This window comes from Aegilops tauschii, chromosome 7 (genome assembly GCF_002575655.3).
Source record: "Aegilops tauschii subsp. strangulata cultivar AL8/78 chromosome 7, Aet v6.0, whole genome shotgun sequence".
NCBI lineage: Eukaryota > Viridiplantae > Streptophyta > Magnoliopsida > Poales > Poaceae > Aegilops > Aegilops tauschii.
This window is the reverse complement of record NC_053041.3, coordinates 49,342,501-49,361,115: the sequence shown is the minus strand read 5'-3', so window position 1 is coordinate 49,361,115 and position 18,615 is coordinate 49,342,501. Positions and strand designations below refer to the sequence as shown.

The window sequence follows — 18,615 nt, the reverse complement described above, 5'->3', positions numbered from 1 at the left end:
TTGTTTCTCATATCTGTCTTGCTAAATCTCAGTCGCTCAGTCAATGTTATACTCATATAGTACTACAATTTATGCCAGTTCATAAGCATTTTCCACAAATTACTTTGAGATTTTGTACCGCGTTTGGCTGGGAGGTAACCGAATTTGCCAGCTGGTTGCTTGTTTTTATTTGCATCACACAAGCTTAAGAGCATTTTCGAAGCATTTCAGCATAAGAAACATTTCCGAGTCCATTAGCTTTACCGAACGATCGTAATCATCTTCAACTCCCTCAAGGTCACAAGAAGACCTCTTCTCCTTTGACGGAAACACTGAAACTGCATTTGTTATTGTTCTCTCCCCTTATCCTGCATTGCTTGTAGCCATTACACAGGCTGATGCCTGGACGGCTGCACTATTGTATTCCACCAAATTTGATTGCACGGCCTGCAGGCTGATATCATCAGATAATCACTAAACAAGTAAGCGGTCAGATCATAAGACAGAAGAGTTTTCCAAATGATGCTTATAACAGGGAGGCTGCTGGAGGGGCAGAGCTGAATTACCTATGGTTAGCAAGAACCATGATCACCGTCTTGCTGCTTATTCTCGGCTTCGAGCCATTCGTCGCTGCCGTCAATCCACTGACGCAGATCTGCTACTACAGAGACTCCCACCTGAACGAGAGCACCTATAAAGCGAACCTTGAGCTCCTATCCACTGCGCTATTCAGTAGTGCCTCATCCACACGAACCAACCTCGCCAAGGGCTTCGTCGGGACTGACCAAGACCGCATATACGGCGTCGTGGTGTGCCGCGGTGATGGCGTCGTCGATGCCTGCCCCAGCTGCATCACCACAGCATTCCAGGATGTGTGGCGGGTGTGCAGAAACCACAAGGAGGCCCATATTCTATACAAGGATTGCATCGTCCACATCTCCGCGAAGGACCTTATCTATGACTCCACTGTTGTGCTGAACAGGCTGCTGGTCTTTACGGACACCACAAAACACAATATGGATCCCAACATCCCCAGCGAGGTGCGCGCCAAGTACACCGATGTCAGCATTGATGGCAACATCAAGGTGCTGCTTCAAGAGACAGCCAAACAAGCAGCCTACAACTCGACGATGATGTACGCCACCGGCCGCATGGATGTCTACAGCACAATCCCGCTGCTCTACTCTCTGGCGCAGTGCAACCTGGGCCTATCGCCAAATGACTGTTGGGATTGCCTCGACAATATCAGGAGCGCGGCAAAGAGTTTCTTCTACCAGCAACGTGGTGAATGGATTGCTGGTGTGTGGTGCAATTTCAGGTATAGCACATATCAGTTCTACGAGGGTCAGCCCATGCAGCACATCACCTTGTCGGGTGCTGTAGATCCAACAACAAACATGCCAGCACCCAAGCCGGCGCCAGGGCCAGTTGATCTTCACAGGCAGAAAGACGAGACTCCCAGCCATAAACACAAGAGTAAGCAAGACAATATTTTATATGTTGAAACATTCCTCAAAACATAACCACCTATGTTTGTGTGAAATCTTTTGTTTTAGGGAATATAATAAAGGTTTTGATCATTACCACTGTTGCGCTTCTACTAGCATCATTTTTCTGCTTCATCGTTTGGCTTGGACTGGTCAAAAGGCGCGTAAAAGGTTTGTTACGGAAATGCAACTGTACTCACAAATCTCTTAGGCTATTCAGATTCATATATACTTTACATCAGCATTAGCTGAAAGGATTAGATAAACTCTGCCTTTTGAGTTTAGGTAAACTAAGCTCACAGGAAGATGAAGAACTGGTCTGGGGAATAGGAAGGAGTCCAGAGTTCAAGCTTTTTGATTTTTCAGAAGTATCAAATGCTACAAATAACTTCTCAGATGAAAATAAATTGGGGCAAGGTGGCTTTGGTCCAGTATACAAGGTAAAAGAACACATTTATTATTCCTGTAAACAAAGAGAACAAAATGAAACTAAGTTTGCTTTGATGGCTAAATTTGTACGACCATGTAGATTTTATACATGTAGCTTTAATTTTACCCAGAAGCATGGGGGATTACCGGTCAGAAGATAAGTAAAAGCACTTATATTTCACAAGATGATATTGTATCACTAATCAATCTCGTTTGAACCTCCATAGGGCCAGCTTCCAGAAGGTTTGGAGATAGCAATTAAGAGACTTGCTTCACATTCTGGGCAAGGTTTCACGGAGTTCAAAAATGAAGTCCAACTCATAGCCAAGCTCCAGCACACAAATCTGGTTAGACTGTTGGGATGTTGCTCACAAGGAGAGGAGAAAATATTGATCTATGAATATTTGCCAAATAAAAGCTTGGACTCCTTTATCTTTGGTATTACTTCACGTAATATCCTGTTACGTATCATATATGGGTTAACTCTGTCTGCTAAAGCCATCCAGTCCTCCCCATCTATCTAACATACATATATTTGTAAACTAATCTGCAGATGAAACTAAAAGAGCTTTATTGAACTGGAATAAACGAAAAGCAATTATCGAAGGAATAGCGCAAGGACTTCTATATTTGCATAAACACTCCCGGTTACGTGTCATACATAGAGATCTTAAAGCAAGCAACATTCTTTTGGACAGTGAGATGAATCCTAAAATATCAGATTTTGGGCTTGCAAAAATATTCAGTTCAAATGATATTGAAGGGAACACAAAAAGGGTTGCTGGGACATAGTAAGCTCTTCCTTATGTACATCCTACTGCAAGTTAACCAAATACCAGACAGAAGTTTACTTTTTTCTGTATATTTTCACAGTGGGTATATGGCTCCAGAGTATGCATCAGAGGGCCTCTTCTCGATCAAGTCTGATGTATTCAGCTTTGGTGTTCTGATTCTCGAGACCATCCATGGAAAAAGGAACTCGTCTTTCCATAAAAATGGGGACTTCTTCAACCTTCTTGGATATGTAAGTATTTTCTGTATCCTATTTGTAAAACTACTCTGCTTATCTGATGACCTTTATCTAATATGTGTCTAAACTCCTTCAAGGCATGGAAGTTGTGGAAAGAAGAAAGATGGCTTGAGTTTGTTGACGAATCAATAGTTTCAGAGTCACATGTATCAGAGACAATGAGGTGTATCAACATCGCATTGCTGTGTGTGCAAGAGAATGCAGCTGATAGACCCACCACAACAAGCGTGGTTACGATGCTAAGCAGCGAAAGTATAGCCCTGCCTGAACCTAAGCATCCAGCGTATTTCCACGTAAGAGTAACGGACGAAGAGCCGCCTAGCGCTAACGATGTGACAATGTCTGCTCTACAGGGCAGATAATATCATCCTGCATGATGTCGTTGCTTTGCTGAGGGGGACTCCTTCTGTTTTATTAACAAAGTTCAGACAGAAACAGAGACGTGCGTTTGGTTAAGAGCGTGTAATGAAAGGGAAGACAATCTACTCATGTTCAGACAGACAAAAGATGACTACATAATGTGCATAGTGTAATGTTGAATCATAACCGGGCGCCTCGGTTGCTAATTAGTCATCGACTTCATGTTCGTGAACGGTGAATTGTGAAGTGCAGTGGTTCCTGTTTGCCTTTTGTGTAGAAATGGTAATGCTTGCCTACAGAAGTAGAGATAAAGGGGTGATGCACGGTAGGTTAAGATTATTCATCCAACTACAGAAGCTTTTGTAGTACTGAATGAAACCATAAGCATAAGCATCCACAGAGCAGAGCAAAGGGCTATCTGTACTGAATCCTGTTTTGAATCGATTCAACGCGGTAGTTCCAGTCCCCCCAAGAAGAAAAAATTCCCCGGAGCTAACCTCGCTTGATGGATCGATTCGAGTAAGGGGAATCGCGGGCACCTTCGGACGAGGAGGCGGGGAAGACGCGAGATGCCTCGCCGCCGCATCGGCCTCCCACGGCCGTCGCCGACCACCGCCGGATCCATAGCGGGGCAGCCGCCGGAGGTTGCGGCGGCGGCGCGACGCTGGTCGCAGCGCTCGCACCCGCTGGGGCGTACTGGAACGAGCGAGGGACAGAGAGAGAGCGCCCGCTGGGCTGGGAATGGGATGGACGGCGGACGGGCGGGTGCCGCGCGCCGGCCTGCCTATGAAAAACCAAAGTCTTTTTTTTTAAGGGAAAAACGAAAGTCTTAATTGCACTTGGCCCCATATACATCATTAATTATTGGGCGCTTATAGGCGCCGGCGCACCGGCCGAGCGTTTCCGCCGGTCCAGCCCAGGCCATCGGATGTGAGCCACGCAGCCGTTGGATCCAGGCAAATAAAAAAAACAGATCGCCCCCAACTTCTTCCTTGGGCAGTCGGCCTGGATCCGCATCTCCCGCTCGGGGAGCACGGCACCGCGCCTCCTGTCCCCTCCGGTGGTCGTCCCCGTCGTCAGTCCCCACCCTCGTCGGTCTTCCTCGTCGCCGGCCGGACCCCGCCCTCGCCGGCCGTCCTCGTCGCCGGTCCGCCACCCTCCCGGCTCGTTGTCACCTCGACCCATGCAACAGCTCCACCTGCGGTTGCAGCTCTTGACGACGACGGTTGTAGCTCCGCCGCCCTCACCATTGATGCTCGCTGCAGGAAAATACGTCGACGCCGGCCGCGAGTCAATCAACGCCATTTGAATGGATGTAGCAAAAAAATTCACCGGTAGTAGCAAAATCAAACTACGGGTGCAGCAAAAACGCCGTCGCCGCCTTCGCGAGGTCGCAGGTCCGCCTTACATGGATGTATCAAAAAACTCTAACGGTAGTAGCAAAATCCTGCTGCGGTTGCAGCAAAAACATCATTGTCGTCCTCACGAGATCGCAGCTCTGCCTGATGGATGTAGCAAAAAGCTTTGCCGGTGGTAGCAAAAATCGGCTACGGTTGAAGCTTTTTGCGACACCTTGAAGCTTTTTCCCTGTTGGCAGTAGCCAGCCCGTAGCATTGGCATTCAGTGTTTGAAGCTTTTTCCAACATCGGTTGAAGCTTTGTGCGATACCGGATGTAGCATTTTGTCATGGTAGTGGTTGGTTCCAGCATCTGTCGCCGCTGGTTGAAGCTTTTCGCCGCCTCGGTTGTAGCTTTCCATAAAGCCGGCTGTAGCGAAAATGCGATGCAGTTGTAGCAAAAACCAGCTGTGGTTCCAACTCGCTTGTTGGTTGAAGCAAAAACCAACTGCGGTTCCAGCTTTTGCTTTGGTCGATTGTATCAAAAAAGTGGCTGGTTCCAGCTTCGGCGTCTGCTCCTCGGGGATGCAACCATAGGACTAGGAGGAGGGCAGTTCCAGCATAGGGGGAGGGTGGCGCTCGCCGGAGTAGGGCCGACGGAGCCAGCCTGGGGCATCTTGGGGTGGTTGCTGGCCATGGCGATGACGACGGAAGCAGCCTCGCCGGTCTAGCTTGGTTGCAGCGGCTGCGGAGGTCGCCGTCATCGAAGTGGAGCCAGATGGGATGGACGGAACGGATGCCACGGCGCTGCTGCGGGGACGCGCGGCCGGCTTGCCGGCGTCGAGCTGAAAATTGGACGAAGGGAGCGGACTCGCCGGCGTGGAAGAGAGAGAACAGATAAGAAAGGAACGAGCGGTTGAGAAGATGAAGGAGAAGATAAGGCAACGATTGGGGTGTGGGCCCTATACATACGTGTCGCTCGGGGGTAGGAGGACCGCCTGCTCGCTTGGCCGCGACCGGCTGAGCGTTCGGCCGGTGCGCCGTCCCCAAACAGTTCCCTTAATTATTTCACCCGTATACATGAGAAAAGGGGATATTTGGCAAGTGCTCGAAGTGACCAAACATCACTTTCGTTAGACTAGCCACAATGGGTAGTAACTTAGAGCATCTCTAACAGCCGCCCAACGCGCCGCGCGCGCTTCGCCTGGTTTTGCGCGGCCTGCAGCGCTGGCTCCAACAGCCGCGCAAAAATGCAGCGCGCGCGACTCGCCGGGCATTGCATATATTGCATTTTGGACACAAATGGATTTCAAACATTCAAAACGCAATGAACATGACATATAAATTTCACACAAACAAGTTGATAAATAAAAGTTCATGCCCACAAGTTCATCCAACCAAGTTCAAAATGCAAACCAAGATCATGACACAAACGAAAGACACATCAAGCCTCGTCCTCGTCTTCGTCCCCATCTTCGGAAGACGATTCTTCCTCCTCCGAAGATGATTCTTCCTCCTCCTCATCGCGCACCGCATCACGTGAAGCTCCGACGGTGTTGGCAAGATCTTCAACGGCATCTTCATGAGAATGTGTGTGAGGAGGCACACCGGAAGACATTCCGCCCATGGTGGCCGGAGGTGGACCCATGCCTCCCATGAGAGAAGCAAAACTCATGCCTCCCATGGCAGCCATTGCGCCGGGGGGTGCTCCAAAAGCACCCATGCCACCCATGCCTTCCATGGTAGCTCCAAAGCCACCCATGGCATCTAAGCCGCCCACGGTACCTCCGAAGCCACCCATGCCTCCCATGGCGCCAAGGCCACCGCCACCCATGCCGCCAAGGCCACCGCCACCCATTGCGCGAATCATGGCTCGTTTTTGGATCAAGACTTCTTCACGGGAAAGATTGACAAACTCCTTTTGCGCCTCATTGAGGTTAGATGTGTCCAAGAAGAACAAGTGCTTCTCCCATTCCAACAATCTTGTTCGCTCCTCATTGCTCACCTTCCTCTCCTCCAAAGCCACCTTCCTCTCCTCGGCCGCCACCCTCCTCTCCTCGGCCGCCAACCTCCTCTCCTCGGCCGCGGCATCTTGGTTCCTTGCCATTTTCCTCACCTCGTTGGCTTCTTTTCTTGCCTTCACAATAGCTTCCATAGCATTTTTAGCTCATCATCTCCTTTCCTCTTCTTCTTTTCTGTTTTGTCTTTCTTGCACCCATCCGGTCGTTTTGGCTTCGAGTATGAAACCGAGTTGTGTGTGGGGCTTCTCTTGCCGTCATCACTTGATGCATCATCCTCCTCCTCATCATCATCATTCAACTCAATTGTGCGCTTGCGTTTGTTGCTCAAATGCAAATCATCCAAATCTTCACGCTTCTTCCATTTCTCATCATCCTTCAACATGTTATAGCAATGAGGCAAGGTAAAGACCCTTCCTTTCTTGATCTTCCCCTTCTAAGTTTTCCTCTCCTCTTCTTTGAACAAGTTTTGTGCAATTTGGTACTACATGAAAACAAAGCAAGTTAGCACTTCGAACACCAACAACAAGTATGATGAACATGTATGAAATGCCACTTACTCTATCGTCCAAAACAAGTATGAGACAAAAAACGCAGTCCAACACGCCGACGCAAACGGATGATGTCCGTTTGGACTCATTTTCGGCCCAAATTTTGGTCGGGTTTGTGTCCTTGTGGACACAGAGTGGATGCCCGTGGCGTCCTTCCCTTGTCCCCCTGGCCTGCTCGTCTGTGGCACACAGGCCATTCTCCCCCATCCCCAACCAGCACCACACCACCCCCTACCCCCCGTCGCCGCCCACTTCTGGCATGTGTGCCACGGCCCCACCCTCGTTGTCACATCCACCAATGGCCCCACCTTTTGCCGCATCCATCACCACCCACTTTTGTCGTCGTTGTGCACGCCGCATCTACGGCCTGCCTCCTCCTCAGCCACCTCCGGCAGCCCACCGCTACCCCCAAGGTCATCGCCGGAGGAAGCAGGGGTTGACAGTCCTGTTGCCTCCGTCTTTGTGGACAGGCCAAGGAGGGATCCATTCACCGGTCGCTCGCAAGGTGTTCGGGTGTTTGTCCGACTCAACCGAGGTACGGTTTCATCATGGTGGACAGCTCGGATGAGTTTTTTTACAACAACTTCATATGTTAATCGTCTGACGACGATGATGATTCTGTGATAGCTACTTTGGTCGTTAATGAGTACATTGCTAGGCAGTGGCCAAGGTTTAGTGGATTGATCCCGGGCCATGCCCCAGGGTTGAGTCATAACAGAGAGAGCGACCATTGTCTACTCTATAGCGATTATTTCCAGCTCAGTGACCCACTATTCCCTCCCAACCTTTTCCAGCAACTCTTCTGGATGGCGAGGCATGTGTTCAACTGTACTCAGGAGGGAGTGGTGGTGTATGATGATTACTTCCAATGCAAGTATGATTCCCTTGGAAAGGTTGGCTTCTCCTCTTATCAAAAATGTATCGCAGATGTTCGTATGCTTGCATATGGAATTCCAGTGATCTTGGGGAGGATGAGTATATCCGCACGAGCAAGTCCACATGCCTTGCGTGATTGTACTAGTTCAGCAAAGCTGCGGTTGCAGTGTTTGGCCCAAAGTACTTAAGAGAACCAAATGTTGCGGTTACAGCCCTATTTTTAGCGATCAATGAATCGAGAGACTTTCTGAGAATGCTTGAAAGCACAAATTGTATGCACTGTAAGTAGAAGAACTATTCATTTATTTGGCATGGGCAATACAATGGAGATGTTAAAGCTTGCACGGTCATACTTGAAGCCGGGGCATCACAAAATCTCTGGATTTGGCACTCTTTTTTGGGCATGGCAGGTTCTCACAATGACATCAACGTCCTTCAACGCTCTCCGGTGTTCACGAGGCTTTCAGAAGGCAAGTCCCCAGAGGTTAACTTTGAGATCAATGGTCACCAAGACAACAAGGGTTACTACCTAGCTAATGGTATCTATCATTGGTGGTCTACAATTGACAAGACAATCTATAATCCTGTATGAGAGTACTAGGAAGGATGTCAGTGTGCTTTTGGCGTGCTCCAATTTCGATGTGCTATTGTTCAACACCCTGCTAGAACATGGAGCGGGCAGAGGATGTGGGAGGTGATGATTGCTTGTGTGATCATGCACAACATGATTGTAGAGGATGGACGTGATGACGGCCTCTTTGACCAAGGGTGGGATTTCCAGGGTGAAAATGTTGAGCCTAAGTATGGAGCGGCAACATTTTGCACAGTTGACCCAATTTCAACCAGAAATGTGTGATTGGACAACTCACATGCAATTTAAAAAATGATTTGGTGGAGCATATGGGAACTCACATAGGCAACAACCAATAGATGGATTTGCCTTTTTTCAATGTATTTAATACAATTTTAAATTTATTTGGTAGTAAACTATGAGATTTTTAATTGTTGTGATGTAACACTATGCGACTTATTTGTTTAATCATGTGCAATGTTTTTTTCCTAATTAATATGCATAGAATTTTCAAATTAAGAATTTTTTTTAAAAAAGGATCAATACGCCGGTTGGGTGTAGTACCCAAAAATGAGACTGGCTATGTGCCACTGAATTCCTAATTTAGGTCGGTCAATTGTTCTCCGTCCTCGATCTCTAATCTAACGGCTGCCAAGTTGTCTTGCACCCAACCGGCCCCACGGACCACCAGCTGAACTGCCGGCCACCACCGCCCGCGGACAGCGGCGTTCCTGCGTAGCCTCGCCACCCCCACCCCCACCCACCCTAAGATAAATGATGGGGTAGCCTGCTTGCGGGCTTCTTCCTTCCCTCCGGCGAGCTTCTTCCTTCACTCCGGCTGTTTCTCCATTCAATTCAAAATGACCCAATTTCAGAAGTCAGTCGACTGACATGTACCTATTGCGCCCAAAAATGCACGACCAATTCAGCGTCCATTTACGTCAGCGGAGTTGGCCCTGAGCTATAGGAGGCGACGACCTCGAACGTCCACGGTTGGACCCACGCGGCTGCACGGTTGAATTCAATCTCACCTACCACCTCTCGCATCTCTCATCTCCCTTCTATGTTTTCCCATCCCGTGCTGCAATCTATCCCCAATCCTCCCAGTTCCAGTAGCAGCGGTATATCACATTGCAGCCCATGCTGTAGAACAAACAAGAGCTTGCCGCGAGTCCACGTCGAGGTGGGCGGGGCAGCTCCTGGTGGCGCCGCCGCCCACCACCAATACTCTCTCTCGCCCAGTAGGTAGTCGAGTAATCGATTCGTCGCAGGCAACCACGCGGCTGAGCTCCATTCATTTGATTTGATTTTGATCCGTGCCTGCTATATGTGGATTTTGTGACCATTTCTCCACTTCAAGTAGCCGGGACTACTACTTACACAGAGGAGGGAGGCATTTTTTGTTCGCTCGTTGCCTGTAACAGAGTGCTCTTGTATGCGATAGTGTAATTCCTGAATCAGTTGGTAGTTTGCTATATTCCAGAAATACACCACAAGCAGATTACAGAGATCACAAAACGCATTTCATAAAACAGTGCCGAGGTCTATGTAAACTTGTTAGGACAAAATTGAAGGAAGAGGTTCAACAATTATGACATCAAATAACTATAAATGTGGAACTATACTTGAGGATGAGTCTGGTAATACCAATTTGTGATAGCAAATATTGGTGTTTTATCTATATAAACTTGGTCAAATTTAAGATTGTATGACTTCAGCGCAAAGCTAAATGTATACTCATTTTGAATACACGGGGGGAGAGCATAAAAGTTATTTAGTAAACACAAGGACAAAACACTAAATGGAGGCAAGTTGGTTCATTATAGTGAACAGAAGGACAAAACAGTATTCCTTGGCCAATCTGTTTTTTATACAGTAAGTATATGTTACACACCGGGATGTTGATCCCTCACGCGCTGGAGCAAGTGATGATTGGACCAGATCCCCAAGGAAGAAGCCTATCCTCATCTCACCTACTATTTATTCAGAAGTCTATTCTCATCTCTACTCTGTATTCTTTCTCCTTCCTCACCTCAACTCTCCTTGTGTCCATCCAGATTTGTATCTCCAGTTGCGACTCTGAACTTGAGTGAAATATATCCTGTGAGTGTGATATCAGGAATTAGGAGAAGTGATTGGTGCGTGGAATCGGGTTCATAACAATATACGAGCTCGTCTTCATCAAACGGCAGTGCTTCTCAAAATTACTAGTCATTCACCGACCGGCCTTCACGCGGTATGTAATCACTACTTCATCCTAATCTCTGTAGCATGCAGATATATATAACTGGTGTATCTAGCAGTAGTGGATGATTGCATATATGGTCTCTGTGTATTGTAACCTCGAACATTTGTGTGCAGGAGGATTATTTATTGGGTATGGCTGGAATTTGGATGGACAAGGCGACAGAGGACCGAATGAATCTATGGCTGACCCGGGTCTTGGTCCTTGTGAGCTTCGCGGCGCATCTTACCCTGGCCCTATTAGCCGGGATCCGTCGGCGCAGACACTCCGGCGTGCGGAGGTCTCTGGTGTGGTTGGCGTACAGCGTACTACGTGGCCGAGATAGGCACACCAACCGCCCTTACCAAGGTGTTCATCGACACCGCGTCTGTGGATAGCGAGCAGCAGCTCAAGGCGTTGGTCCAAAAGAACATCATCGCACTGCACGTGGCCACGGACATTTTCCTCTTGTGCAGGACAAAGTCCCAAAGGAGAGAAAGTAGAGCATCAGCCAAAGACGAGAAGAAGATCCGGGCGCTATCAAATTACATGATGTTCCTCCTCGCTCGACGCCAGCACATGGTATTGCCACCGGGTGACGAGGCCAGCGACTACGAAAAGGCCTGCCTCGATCTGAAGGAAATATGGCGTGAAAGAGGAGGAACCAGGGGTTCGCTAACAACTCCAAGAGACACCAAGCTTGCCAACATCCTTCTGAAGATGAATGCAAGTGGGCAGTAGGTACAACACTGAGGGCAGTAAGTGCAACACCTAGGGCGAATCAAGTCTCCTTTCCGAGAGAAACGAGACTCTTGCGCTTGGTGCTGGCTGGGCCTTGAAGCTGTTACATGAGCTGGACCTGGCAGCAGATTATGGACGGCATCGATCAGACGCGGGTCCAAGACATTCACAAACTTGAAGACTTTATTCCGGCATTCACTGATGAGACACAAACTGTTATTGAACGGTACAGGGACCGCGTGGAACGATGGGAACTCCTCGATTATATGTTGCGGCTCATTCTTGTTTCATGGGTACGTCTTCTCAGCTTCACGTCTGGCCAATGCAGCAGGGATTCCCATGCCAAGCAGCTCAGGGCTCAGCCGCGGTGGTGAGCTCTTAACCATCGTCTGGATGATGAGTCGACACAAGAATATATATATATATTCCAAGCCAATAACTGCAGCAACTGCTGAACTATTTCTCTGTATGTGTGGCCATGCCATGGTACTAATCTTACAATTTTTACCTGTGTTGGCCTACTTTTGACTGTTACCTGTTGGTACAATTAGAGCCTGCAAGATGCAAGTTCCCATAACCTGTTGGTAAAAGCAGGCATCTGCACCTTGAGTTGGCTCATTCTTGAATAGTTTGAATAGAGAACCTCCTATTTGACGCTTATTGCGTTAAATTGGAGGGCAAACACATAGGCATGCGAGTGGGCTGGCCCATTTAGAGGTGTCCAGCTATTCCTTCTTACTGGGTGGCGGGAGTTCTTTAGCGTTTTTCTTGGTCCGCTCAGTTTTTCTTGGTTCGCTCAGTTTTTTGGTCGCTCATATCTTTTTACAAGTTCATGAAATGAACAGCTGATTTTTTTTAAATCTTAATGAAAATTTTTAGTTACATAAACATGTTTTAAATGTAAATATTTTTAAAAACTTGAGAACAAGGTGGATATTTTCTGAATAAAAGTGAGCATCTTAAAAAACAAGTGTGAATTTTTTTAAAAACAAATATGTACATTTTTTAGTGTGAATGTTTTTTAAAGGGAACATTTTTTTTCAAAAGACAGAACCATATTTTTAAAAGGTGAATGTTTCTCAAGAAAAGGTGACCATTTTTGAAAATCTGGAAACATTTGTAAAGAAAATAATTTTTTTAGAAAGAAATAAGAATGGTGGTTCCAAAGAGTTGAATTTGGTTTGATCCCTAAGCATGAATAGCCCTAAGTGTCTCAGTAGTATTGGAAGAAAATCTTTGGAGGTACAAGACTCAGAGAAAGTCATGAAGATTGGCTAGAGAGTGAATTTTGGATAATTTTGGCTTCGGACCAGTTGTTGGAGTTCAAGTCAAAGTATTTGCTAGCGCCCGCCCTGTTCATAGCATGGTTGTTCTATACTTAGTGTGAATCTTGGTTTCACCAAAAGACAAAGAAAGTACGACCAGAACTTGATAAGGACAAGAACTAGAAAAGTTTTTTTTTTGGGTGGGGGTGGGGGGCAATCATCTTCCAGTTGTAGCCAAACATGATACACAAATAAGAGGACATGATGTCCCTGAAACTAGTCCAATGGGAAGCAAAAGAAGTCGTAGCAGTTTCCAAAAGTATAACACCAGATTTGTTAAAACACCACCCAAACTCGTCCTGGATGCCATGTCATTGTCATTCCAGAACAAAACTGGAGAACACCAAAAGTCACCCATGATTGCAAATTCGCAATAGAAGAGCAGAGGAAAAAACTATAGTCATAATTGCTAAGTTCTCAGGATGACATTTGACTGAGGCAAGGCTCTGCGATATGCCTACAGGAACTGTAGGCGTGGTGTGCAAAAATCATACTATCTTGCCTCCCAGCCTCCAGCGGCCCAGCCCAAGTGCCTTGCTTCTACCTATAAAAACAAAGTTGCAATTATCGAATATAGCTGAAATGACTACAAGGTGAAAAGGACACACTTAACAATAACTCATACCGTACAAGTACTTTTGAAATTGTCCAGGTTTTCTACCGACAGGCACGCATTTCGGCAATGTTAATTTCCCTGTTTAGCTTTAGCATACGAAGATCTGGCAGAGAGATTGGAGAAACAGTAAATGTATAAATTTACATGCGCAGAAGAAGGGTTCAAGTCAAAAAACAAATGAACATCTTGCTAAATAAAAAGTTATATGGTTGGAATATAATTAAATAACTACATTTAAACTATAATTCACTTTTCCTATACAAGGTAGAATGTCTCTTATTTCTTAAACAATTGATCAAGATACATAAGAACTAGGTATATGAACTCAAGGGCCAAGGTACTCACTGAAGCTCCCACTCCGATGTACACAAATCTTCTCAAGCGGTATGTCATTAGCCTTAAACAACTGTGCCAGCATATGGACTCTAGGATCATCCTTGGTGCATTTGATCTTCACCATTCTAAGGTGTTTGCAAGAAAATGATCCTCCGTTCGGTTTACATCTTCCCAGTGCATTCTGGATGTCAAAGTTCTTTCAGAAGGACAAAAAGAATATTATTAGCTTGATGAACTGTCAGCTAAAATCATGAAGCAATGTATCAAAAATTCAAAATGCAAACGTTGGGAAAATACATGTACGTACCATTTCAAGTTGAAGAAAGAGATTCTCCAAGTAAGGTGTATGATGAAGTAAGCGAACTAGTATGTCAAAATTAGCACCCCTACTGATGCACCATTCACCAAGGGACAAAGTCTTCAGGTTGTTAAAAGTTGGACAACTTAATGATTCCCTTCTCAGAACCACCTTCAGATTTTTGTGAAAATGAGTTATTTCATATATGGAAATAAATGGGCAATGATAGTGATGCAATTGTGTATGTGAACATTGCGATGTACTACCTCTGTTCCTAAATATAAGACATTTTAGATATTCCAATACGGACTACATACGAAGCAAAATAAGTGAATCTAAACTCTAAAATATGTCTATATACATTCGTATTGAAACCTCTAAAAGGGCTTATATTTAGAAACAGAGGGAGTCATAGTGTGTGTGGAAATAGGCATGTACTGACATTATGATGATGCAATGTGCTGAAACAAAATTATATGGTAATATAAGAATCGCCAAAATCGCTTCAAAAGAATTACTGCAATTATAAAATGTGACACAATAGGCGTTTTAAACTTTTAACAATCTGTTGATTCACCTACAATATCAGATACTAGAAAAACATTCTCTTGATCCGCAATATAAACTAGTTTTCAGTCAAGTCAATCATGGAACACAAACAAGATGTTACGTGTAAGCAACAGTATATAGAAGTAGAAAAGCTCATACCACTAGCACTGCCACTTTGCCACTGATATGATCTCTTAAGTAAAGTTGAATTTATGAAACCTTTAAAGTCATCAAATCATAGCCTAGGAATAAAAATAATTGCATTTTATAGAGAAAAGTCCAATGGACAGAAGTCCAGATTAGACAGAAGTCCAGATTAGACCTACTATAAACAGTTTGTTTAACCCCCTCAACTTTGGTTTTGCTTACATGGCATCCGACATGCCTCGCTGAGAGACCAAGTAAATGGGTCGTGTCCATGAGCCATTTGCCACTTACCAAAGTGAGGCAACAAGTTGGTTAAGAAGTAAAAGAAATTGTTCTCTCAATATTTCTTATCCACCTGTCCCTTTTCTCCTCTCTAATGGGTTCAACTCGTGTCTGCTGACTTAACACTAATCAGGATGACAATAACCCGCCAGCAAGGCAAATTTGCTTTTTAAAACACTGCCAATGGGTGATTAGTAAAAAAAATGAAGGTTAGCAGGATTATATAACTTGTTTTAGCTTGTGTTTCTGTGTAAGTTGACTGTTTTCCATTTTGCTAGAACTGGTAAAGGACTGGCATCCAATGAGGTAAAATGCAATACGACTCCCTATCTATATTAGGTCTAGCCAGTATCATTTACAGCACAGAAAAGATCATTAGTTCAATGAACAGATTAAAGAACATGAATGTATACCAAGTGCTGCATGACTAACATCTATATACTAACAATTATTTTCTAAGACAAGTCATTCTTATCCATAAATACCAAAGCTGGTAGGCCTAGTGAAAGATTTCAAAAACGTTCTAAATACAGCATATCTAATCTGGAAGTAAAAGAAAGAAAAGTGCCTCCGTATGATAGCAAGCACCTACAGGCTACAGCAGCACATTCATTCAACATCAGTAAACTGCATCAATTTTCTGATTCTTAACTGAGCTTAATTAAAAAAAGCGCATGGCAGAAAACTGACAAATTTGTTTTGCATGCAAATATCGTGATATACTGATCTAAGGATCATGTCCACTATTACTTCCTACACAGTAGGGAAAGTATAAGGTATAGACTGAATTGAAATACATCAGTGAACAAGTTAATAACTGTACCTCTCCTGAATGACCTAGCAGCTCTATGCTTCTGGCATTTAAAAGGCTCCAAAGAATATGTTGGCCACCTAAGGTTTTATAGTCGTTAAACCCATAGTTTCCACTGCAGCCAGACATTTTACCACCCTTACTGAATTCAAAGTCATTTCCAAAGTATTTATCTTCAGAGCCATTTGCAATTTCACTATATTCGTATGTATCGTCGTCGCTATTGATATCACTTCCATAATCATAATCATCTTTGATGTCATCGGAATAACCATCATAAAAATCATCAGAATAGCCATCACGGTAATCAGAAAAGCTGCCAAACAAGATACTATCCAGAAAGCCCTCAGCACCACTTTCAGCAGCAGCAGCACTTTTACCATTGTACTGGCCATTTTTATTATTCATGTCGTCATCTTCATCACTAGTCTGAGGGAATTCATCCTCATCCTCATGGTACTTTTGAAACTCACGACTCAATAAAGAGTCATCAAGCATGATACTACCTCTGATAAGAGACACAGAGTTCTTGAATACAGGAACCCACTTCTCCGGTTTGATGCAACGAAAGAACATGAGGTTTGGAGCATCCACCGAGAGGTTCATAGTAAGCTTGCACTTGACCATGGTCAAACTCTTCAGAGTGAAGGACAAAATCTCATGGGCACCTACCACACAGCTCTTGAGCTCTAGTTCTTCCAAAGGGCACTGAGAAGAGAGCTGCTTCACAACTTTATCATCTAGCTCGACATATGACAGTTTCAAGATTTTGAGATGGCAAGAGGCAAAGTCTATGCGGTCCAGTGCTATGTACTTGTGGAGATGCCCGTTAAGCTGAATAGCACAAGCTTTTCGCTTGATAGCAGTACGAATCCAGCTCTTGACATTGCCATCGTTATAAGTCTCATAGAAATCATCCTCACCAACCGAGCGCACACGGAGCGTGTCCAGTGGCGTGAGCGCGTCCCGGCTGCGCAGCAACCGGTTAACAAACCTGGCGAATTCCTCAGGTGGGTTATCATGGAGTCCCACACGGACGTCGATGCAAGGCGCAGAGACCCAGAGGTTGCGCCACCTTCGCGAGAGCCTACACGTGCGGACCATCTCCCATGCCTTCAGGAACGACATGATGTGGTGCAGCAGCGCGTCTGGGAGGTCGCTGAGCCTGTCGGCGGGTTCGCCTGCCCCGCGAGATGTCTCCGCAGTCGGCGGTCGGTTAACCGGTACCCATTGCTTGGATACCTTCCGGGGGATTTCGTTCGATGGTTTGCCTGCCCTGCGAGACTTCCCCGTCCCAATGGGTCGGTTCACCGGCACTACCTTCGGGGGCATTCCGTCGGACGGGTTACCTGCAACAGGAGACGGCACGGCCGGCCGGTTAACCGGCACCCATCGCTTGGATGCCTTCCAGGGGATTACGTTCGATGGTTTGCCTGCCCCGTGAGACGGCACGGCCGGCCGGTTAACCGGCACCCATCGCTTGGATGCCTTCCAGGGGATTACGTTCGATGGTTTGCCTGCCCCGTGAGACGTCCCCGTTCCCCTCCCCGTGGGTCGGTTCACCAGCACTACCTTCGGCGGCATTCCGTCGGACGGGTTGCCTGCAGCAGGAGACGCCACGGCCGGCCGGTTAACCGGCACCCATCGCTTGGATACCTTCGGGGGCACTCCGTTGGACGGGTTACCCGCAGCAGGAGACTCCACGGCCGGCCGGTTAACCGGCACCCACCGCTTGGATGCCTTCGGGGGCATTTCGTCGAACGGGCAGCCTGCACGGACATGGCCGCAGAGAAAACCAAGTCAGGAGTTGAGATCAACGCATTACGAGGATGCTTCCAAGAAATTTCCGATCTGGTTGGAAGTTGGGAAAGAGAACTTACACGAAGACCGGCGGCAATGGCGATGAGTTCTTATCCGTCAGCGTAGCAGCAGGTAGCGGCGCCGCCGGGGTATGGTAGGGGTTGAGAGGAGGGGAGTTTGCCGCTGTGCAAAGGGTCGATTGGCCAGCTTCTTTCTTCTATTGGAAAAATCTGGCCCGGCACGGCACGGCCTGGCCTGGGTTATACGGGCCACGCACGACACGACCCACCCAGGCATGTTGTTTTCGTTTTTTTAATTTCATTAAATTTCCAAATATTCTAAACATATATATTACAAAAATATACTGTACATAATGTTTTAATGTTTTATTAATCATGCATCTGAAAAGTGTTAAATGTGTACAGAAAAATGTAGACGATCTATTTATAAAATATTAATCTTGTATTTGAAAAATATTAATGAAGCATTTGAAAAATGTTAAATGTGTATAGAAAAATGTTGATCATGTATTCAAAAAATGTTATATGACGATTTCTAGTGCTCTACAGACTTTTAAATGTTGATCTTTTATAAATGTATGTTTTATGACGATTAAAAGTCTGTAGATGTTCGAGAAAAGAAGATACATGCACTCATTGCAAGGGCGGAGAATGGCCATTTGTTCTCAACAAAAATCCGTACAAGTCAACGGCTATCAAATGAAGCTATTTTTCATGGTAAACGTGGATATTTTTTTTCAAACGTGTATTTAATGGATCAAGTAAAAGTCACTTTCACATGTGCACACATACGATAATACAAGTAATTGTAAAAGATGGTACCGACCCA

General features: G+C 45.9%; 1 protein-coding gene and 1 non-coding gene across 2 annotated transcripts; one reads left to right on the top strand and one right to left on the bottom strand.

Annotated features, from left to right (window-relative positions):
* Nucleotides 1-275: 275 nt before the first annotated feature.
* LOC109755560 (cysteine-rich receptor-like protein kinase 25) lies at nucleotides 276-3,478 on the top strand. The gene is made up of 6 exons (XM_040395561.3): nucleotides 276-1,499; nucleotides 1,715-1,906; nucleotides 2,123-2,333; nucleotides 2,449-2,686; nucleotides 2,769-2,919; nucleotides 3,003-3,478. The coding sequence occupies exons 1-6, from the start codon at nucleotides 564-566 to the stop codon at nucleotides 3,285-3,287; spliced, it is 2,013 nt and encodes a 670-aa protein (XP_040251495.1). The 5' UTR covers nucleotides 276-563; the 3' UTR covers nucleotides 3,288-3,478.
* Nucleotides 3,479-13,111: 9,633 nt separating this feature from the next.
* LOC109755563 (uncharacterized) lies at nucleotides 13,112-17,945 on the bottom strand. Its single transcript, XR_005762098.3, has 6 exons — nucleotides 17,847-17,945; nucleotides 15,979-17,735; nucleotides 14,187-14,348; nucleotides 13,889-14,075; nucleotides 13,553-13,646; nucleotides 13,112-13,471 (listed from the first exon to the last, which is right to left on the bottom strand). It is a non-coding gene; the product is annotated as an uncharacterized protein (transcript).
* Nucleotides 17,946-18,615: the final 670 nt, after the last annotated feature.

What these genes read in the sequence shown, in the direction of transcription:
- LOC109755560 (XM_040395561.3), top strand. Translation starts at nt 564, where the DNA reads ATGATCACCGTCTTGCTGCTTATTCTCGGCTTCGAGCCATTCGTCGCT. An exon ending in CTTGGACTCCTTTATCTTTG is followed by an intron (nt 2,334 to 2,448) that starts GTATTACTTCAC and finishes ACTAATCTGCAG; the next exon opens with ATGAAACTAAAAGAGCTTTA. An exon ending in AAAAGGGTTGCTGGGACATA is followed by an intron (nt 2,687 to 2,768) that starts GTAAGCTCTTCC and finishes ATATTTTCACAG; the next exon opens with TGGGTATATGGCTCCAGAGT.